Below are 7,223 nucleotides of genomic sequence, written 5' to 3'. Positions count from 1 at the left end.
GTGCGCGGCGTTCTGCCTGCCCATGTCGCAGCGAGGCATTAGTGTCCTTAACGACGAGCAGCGTCAAGGTTGGGAGTGGAAAGATGGTCATTAAAGAAAAGCTTCCCTCTCCTTCCCCAGAAAGAGTCTGGACTCGCCCTCCCCTCAGCTTGACCGCGCCGGATAATTCGGGGTGATAGTGAAGGGGTCCCCCTTTCAAAGCCAGGAACGGAGATGCGGAAATGATGGGGATGGCTGGGAAAATATCTGCTTTCTGTATGTGCAGAAAGGGAGAGGGAGTGTTCCAAGCACATTCTTGCCACTCTCAGGGAGCCGGTGGGTGGGAAATGTGAGAGATGCAGTGGGTGCACCCTCTGCAACTTTCCCAAACACATACCCCAGGGAAGCCCGCTCATGGGAAAGCTGGCCCTTGCAAACTGCGCGCGCAGCGTTTTTCCCAGCCGAATGCCCCGGATAGAAAGCGCTGGCTTTCGGTGTAATGGAAACTCCCGAAATCCTCACAAGTAAAGCAAAGCAAAGCAGGACATAGATCCCTTCACTTCTTCCCTCTATCCTCCTATTCTCTGTCAGCGCAGAAGAAAAAGTGGGGCTTCGAGTGGCTTTTCTCTCAGCGCATCACCCAGAACTTCTTCCAAGAAAGGAAGGCTGGAGTGAAACGAGGAGTGGAGAAAGCTGCGAGAAGAGGAGCGGCCGCTCGGGCTTTAGTGGTGGGGAAGGAGGAGGGGTCCACAGCCCTGGCCGCCGCCCCACGACCAGGCAGGGTTCGCCTAAAGACCCATCAAACCACTAATCCCCACAAGGGCCAAGCCGTTCCAAATCGCCTGGCTAGAAAGGAAACGGGAAGAGAAAGACGGAATTGAGGAGATGGGGAGGAGAGGAAAGGAGAGAGCGAGTGCACAGGTAAATTCCCCGCCGGGCAGACAGCGTGCCTTTTCAGGTCTATTCTCCCATCCCTGGAAGAACCTTCTCAGAAATCCTCAGATGACAGGATGTAATTTTTTATGTTCTAATCTCCAAAACCACCCTCCCCCCGCCAGAAGACTCTTTTGTCACATTTATTGCTGCCTCCTTCCTAGCTGTAAATATATCTTCTGCATCTTGTAATTTCCAACATACGTTTTCCCTTGGCATCCCAAAGAAACAGAGGCAGGCGGACTAAACGACAGTCAAAAAGACGCCTTCCGTTGAGGCCTGGGAGCGCAGCTTTACACCAGGGCTGTAGCTCTGGTCACACTGTTGATGTCTATGTGCAGGCTCTAGGGGAGAAGGAAGGGACGCAGGCAAAGGCTGCCGCACACCCTTCCTCTTTGCCCCAAAGAAAGCTTCACAAAGGAGAAATCCCCACAAACAGATTCAATTTCCCATCGTTTGGAACCTGCTTTGCCACTGTTTTATGTAAAAGCAAAGCAAAGAGAGTTCCTTCCTGAAAAAACCAAAGTGGTAAAGAGGATGGAGAGAAAAGGTTTATATTTAGAAATTATCTCACGCGAAATGAAATCAACACGGGGCCACAATGCTCTCACTTCTTTCCGCCACCCCACAATTCCCTCTCGGCAGAAAAATTAATGCCCCTCACGTGCCCTGTTGGGCTACTGATTTACTTAGGCCCATCATTTTTCTAGGGTCGTGTGATCCTTCGCTCTCTCTGAAGGAGCTCAGATAAATTATCATACACCAAGGAGTCCAACGCACTCCTATTTGCCATGCTGCAAACATTTCAGATTTTTAAAAAATGTAATAGAATTTTTTTTTTCTTTTCATTTTTTCATCCCTGGAAGCTCTCTTTGAAGGGAGTATAATTTGTCTAATTGCTCTGGCAAACGCAGAGGCTGATGGGGTGGGGGGCATTTCTCTACCATAATTGCTTTGAGTGGTTACTAAGGGATTCCTGCTCCTTTCTTACACACAAGGTGGGAAGGCGGTATTTAGATTCCAGCATCACTTTCCACCTGAAACAATTTGGGGTTAAACTTAAAATTATCTAAATGTCTTTGTGGTTAGGAAAAAAAAAAAAAAAAAAACCTAAATATTATTATACAGCAGTACTATAAACAGGCCTCATATGTATATAGATATATAAAGCACAGCATCCAACATATACACATGTAGAGTTCTGTATCCATGCAGCTCCCAACTTCTGCTTTCCTTTTTGCCTTATTGAATCTCTGCAGATCTGTCTTCCTTTAATTGCCTGCATAAAACGTTACTAGCCCATTATAAGGAGCGAGGGCAAAGGAGTATTTTTTTAGAAACATTTTGCTTTCATGGTCGAAATAATTTTATTTATCCAGAATATACAGTTTAATTCCTCTATCTACACTTATTTACACGGTTAAAACAACATTGAAAAAAGTCTTTTGAAAAGTTGAGGTCATAGATTTCAAGGCACCATTGATAGTGTCCACAGTTGCGCAAAAAAGTCCGTCTGTAAAAAAGGGGGGGACGGGGGTCCTTTGAAATGCAATAACTTACATGCAAAAAAAAAAAAAAAGCTTTACACATGAATATTTTTTCATTTCCGTTTTCCAAACTTCCCCATATGAATTCCTTTCTTTATGATTTTCTAAAACAGCAAAACACAGTAGTCCCAAATAAGAGAGCAAGAGAAAGCGGCCGGTCTAATAGAGTGTCCCGGAGGCCAGCGCCAGCGGGTGCTGTAAGGAGCCCGGCGGCGGCAGGTGGGAATTGATTGAGCTGGCTGTGCTAGGATACCAGGAAGCCGAGTTCTCCAGGTAGCTAGACGCAGGGGACTGGTTGGAGGTCGGAGGGTGGGCATGAGGGTGGTGGCTGAGTGAGCGGGAAGAGCCCTGGGGCTCCCACACCGCCGGAGACTGCGGCGAGTTACATGCCATTGGGTCGCTGGAGCTGGGGCTGTGCTCTGGGGGCATCTCCCCGTTTTTCATGATCTTCTTGATCTTGGATCTTTTGTTCTGAAACCAGATTTTCACCTGGGTGAGGGAACAAAGGCACATGTTACCAGTCCACTCAGAGGCCGCCCGCGCCTTCCTCGGGGCGGCGACTGGAGGAATCTTCGACCCCCAGGCGTCTCCGCCTGGCGTCTTCCCGCAGCTCGCGGCCTGTGGTCCAGTAGTTGGGCCTGAGGCAAAGCCTGGATCGCCCACCCCAGAGGGCGCCAAGGCGAAATCCGTGCGCTCCGGCCGCAGATAGGGCACGACCCCGAGGCTGCTGTGTTAGGCTGGGGGCGGGGAGGGGCACAAGTCTCCCAAGTACTCTGCTACGTGCGCGCACGTGTAGGCCGACAGGGCATGGAACTCGGCGCCGCCAAGGTCTCCAAAACAATGGCCGGAGACCGGAACGCCAGGGACCTGGAGCCGGCTACGCGCGCGAGTTCCTGGAGGTGAAGAAGCGATCCCCCGATCCCCCAATCCCCCACTCCGACTGCCTCCACTCGCACATCTCCGAGAGAGGTCAGAATCCGCCTGCGGCTCTGGGCGGCGACTCGGAACATTCTTTATTCTTCTATAGGGATTGGAGTAGTAGTAAAGGGAATGGGACCCCCCCGGGAAGACTTCCCCGTACAACATCGCCCGGTGCCTTGTGCCCCTCAGGTTGCTGCGGCCCAAAGCTCCGCAGCTTCAGGGAGTGACCTTTCAGCTTTTCTGGCCGGAGGCAATGTCCTCGGCCTTTGCGCGGCCTGAGACCACCGCGAGGCCGCCGGGCCCCGCTCGCTCCGAGAGGCTCTGCATTGTGCAGAGCACCAATTTCTTAAGGCTGCGAGAGCGTCCTAGAAATAACCCAACCTTTTGTTTTCAGTCTAAAAGTTTGCCTCTCGCCCTCGCAGGCCCGGAGCGGGGGACATCTCGGGATGAGCGACGTTTCCATCCCGTCGCTACCGTTGCTTGGCCGTGATACCTGCCCTGACTCATAAAGGGAAGGGCGCAAGGTGGATCTCTTTCAATCTGTCAGTCTGCCTCTGTCTGTCTGCCTATGAGTTTCTCGCGCATGTTATCGGATGGGCCCCAGCCCGCGGGAACCAAACCGCGTGGCTCAGCTAGGCTTGCAGCCGAGACAGGGCTCCTGCCGGGCCGCGGCCGGATTTACCTGTGTTTGCGTCAGTCCCAGCGAGGCGGCCAGCTCGGCGCGTTCGGGTAGGGCGAGGTACTGAGTCTTCTGAAACCTTCTCTGTAACGCAGCCAGCTGAAAGCTGGAATAAATAGTCCTGGGTTTACGAACTTTCTTTGGTTTGCCATTCACCATCCTCACCTCGGGCTCGGCCACTTCTTTCTCTAAATAATCAAAACAGACCCGGTTAGAACTTGTCGGCAGACAATGGCTCTTTTGCAGAACCCTCAAATACGGTTCTTGAGTTTCTTACCATGCAGGCTTCACTGTTTCTCCATGTCACCACCTTTGCTTCACGAGACCCAGAGACATAAGCCCCTCCCCCAAATCATGGAAAGGCCAGGTAGTCAGTCTCTGATTAATTCCCTTCCTCTGTTCATTCAGGTTCTCTAGGACTTGTGCAAAGCGCGTTGGACAGCACAGCTCCCTTCTTGGCGTCTGGGATTTAGCTCTTGCAGCGGTTTCTGCTTCACCCGGACTTGTTTTTACGCCTGCCCTGTGCTCACCTGCATTTCTGGGGTGATCGTGGCCACCCCCTCCCCAGGCTTCAAGGGCCGTGACCCCCATCTGAAGCATCTGTTCAGACGCCTGCAGAGGCCAGACGCATGGGCAGGGAAGATGCTAACCGAGGTCTCCAAAGTACAAAGGCCCACGAGCAAACTATGCTCCCTCAATTCAGCAGCAAGCGGTTAGGGCTGTCTCAGACAGAGGGCCGATTATGCAGCCCCCATAATCTCCCTGCAGATCTGTGAAGGCACAGATGTGTCTGGTTTCTTCTACAAATAGGCTTAATAAGTTCTTGGCCAAAAGAAAAAAATCTTTCACTTGTGCACGAAATACAGAACACATTGAAAGGAACGAAGACATCCCACTCTCGGCCCTCTTTTAAAGTTTAGCAAGTCACGCATTGAAAAGAAATCGGTGGGATGTTTTCGTAGGAAAGGGGCGGCAAGTCAGGACGAATTTCTCAAAATCCTGAGTATAGACGAGGGAGAAAGACTTTCTGAATGCGTGTTTTACGAACATGCCCTGGGGCCACAAGTCCCCTTTCCCACCTTATCAAAAGTGTCCATCTCTGGAAAGGGCGGAGAGCCTCTTCATGGGGTGTGTGTGTGTGTGTGTGTGTGTGTGTGTGTGTGTGTGTGTGTGTCTGAGAGAGAGAGAGAGAGAGAGAGAGAGAGAGAGAGAGAGAGAGAGAGAGAGAGAGAGAGAGAGAGAGACGCTCCTGGGAGAGGAAGGGTGGAGGATGAGGGCTGTGGTCTGGATTCTGCCAGAGTAGGGGATGCTAATATTAGCAGGATTATTAATGTGCTGGTGGGAAGAGATCAAACCTGACCAGCAAAACCTCTCCAAGGAGACCTCATGCCTCTCTCTTACCGCCCAAGCTCACTAATACTCTTAAACTCTCCCACTAAGTTTCTAGGCCGTGGAAAAGGAGGTAGGGAGGAGGAAGACAAATTTTAGGCACCTATGAAGAAAAAAAATCGCTCCGATAACGTGACCCCTCGGCAAGCCTCCTACACCTTTAAATGGCTTTTTGTTTTTGGAAATGCCTTAGAAAAACCGCAAGGCTCTCCGCGCGCTTTTCCTCCCGCATGCTGCAGCTCCCCAGCCCCCCACCGCACCCCGCGCTCCGGGCACGGTCAGGACGCTGGCTTCTGGCTACTCTCAGACTAATCCCGATAGAGACTTTGAGGCAGCCTTCCACTCCCACTCCGCCAACCGAGCACGCTTACTAAAAATTCCAACTAACCTCCCTTTTATTACGCAAACGCCACTAGGGCTGCTTGATTCTTTCTTCTCTCCACCCCTACCCCCTTTCCAGCCAAGCTGGCTCCCTGACCAGACAAGTTGGGAATCCAGAGACTAAGGGCCCCTCCACCAAGGTGCCGGAGGGGAGAGACGCTGCTCCGAACCCCCGCAGGCTTCTTCTAAGATTCCCTAAAATGTTGGCCCTGGAACCTCTCCCGGTTGCAGAGTTCAGGCCCCACTTCCTTCTGCCGAGTGAGCCCCCACTGCAGTGGATGGCGGGGCCGCAATCACCCACCCCCACCTCGCTCCTCCGGATCCCTGGCTCCTCCGGTATCTGCCCCCAGTCCCGTACCTGCCCCCACGCTCCCGTACCTGGCTGGCTGGTGGCGCTCGGGACGCGATTGTAGGCGCCGCCGTACTGGTGGTAGGGGCTGGCGTAGCTGTAGTCGGCGTAAGCTTTGGCGGGGTAGCTGCCGGCGGAGCCGTTCACACCGTGGTACTGGTACTGGTAGGGGTTGAGCGCTTTGCCATAGGAAGCCGAGGTAGGAGAGCAGTAGCCATGCGGGGCTCCTCCCGTGGGGCTGTAGTAGTCGGAATCGGTGGCCGATGACTCCGGCAAAGTTGGCGATTCCTGAGACGGATGGTGCATGGCTGCGGACGTCTGGAACGGAGCTTGAAAGTCGCCGGATCGGATGCTGGGGACCCTTCTGTCAAACACTCCTGTCATCGCTCCCGGGCGGCGGCGGCTGTCCTTGCTGCTGTGGCGGCGGCGGCGGCGGCTGCCCGAGTTGGCTGTGGGGCTGCTCTGGTCTAAGCAGACATGGCTGAGGGAGAGAGGGAGGAGGAGGAAGAGGAGGAGGAGGAGAGAAGGAGGAGGAGGCGGTGGCGGCGAGGTGGAGGCTGGGAGTCGTGGAGGCTCTGTCTCCGGCAGGCTGACTGCTGGCTGAGGCGCAGCACAGCCTTGGTTAAATCCTTAATTGCGCGCTTACGCACAGCGGGGTGGATCGGGTTCCATTGGCCAGGGCTTCGGGAGCAGCAGCAACACCCTAACTCGTCCAACTAGTTTTAACACAACAAAGCATTGCTTAAAAAAAAAAAAAAAAGTACGGAGAAAAATGGAGGGAGGGGGGAAGTGTGCGCGCGCCTGTGCGTGTATATGTGTCGTTGCTTGTTGGGGGAGGAGGTCTCAGTCAATCTGTTTTCAGTGAATACCAAAGACATCGCAGAAGCCCCAACCCCAGCTCTACAAAGTCTGGAGACAATGTGTTCCAATCAGCAACCTCGGAAAGTGCACATGCTTTGGGGATGAGGTTGGCGACGGTTTTTCCTTGCTCCCCACCTTTCTGCCCCGTGGGCTGCACAAGGGGGGAGAGTTAAATTGAACATTG

The 7,223-nt window shown here is 53.1% G+C and overlaps 1 protein-coding gene across 1 annotated transcript; it reads right to left on the bottom strand.

The window, feature by feature from the left end:
• Positions 1–2,260: 2,260 nt before the first annotated feature.
• DLX5 (distal-less homeobox 5) lies at positions 2,261–6,895 on the bottom strand. The gene is made up of 3 exons (XM_011363279.2): positions 6,208–6,895; positions 4,063–4,247; positions 2,261–2,948 (listed from the first exon to the last, which is right to left on the bottom strand). The coding sequence occupies exons 1-3, from the start codon at positions 6,560–6,562 to the stop codon at positions 2,619–2,621; spliced, it is 870 nt and encodes a 289-aa protein (XP_011361581.1). The 5' UTR covers positions 6,563–6,895; the 3' UTR covers positions 2,261–2,618.
• Between the last annotated feature and the right edge of the window lie 328 nt (positions 6,896–7,223).

Source organism: Pteropus vampyrus, unplaced genomic scaffold (assembly GCF_000151845.1).
Source record: "Pteropus vampyrus isolate Shadow unplaced genomic scaffold, Pvam_2.0 Scaffold4, whole genome shotgun sequence".
Taxonomy (NCBI): domain Eukaryota; kingdom Metazoa; phylum Chordata; class Mammalia; order Chiroptera; family Pteropodidae; genus Pteropus; species Pteropus vampyrus.
This window is presented reverse-complemented; position numbering and strand designations above follow the sequence as displayed.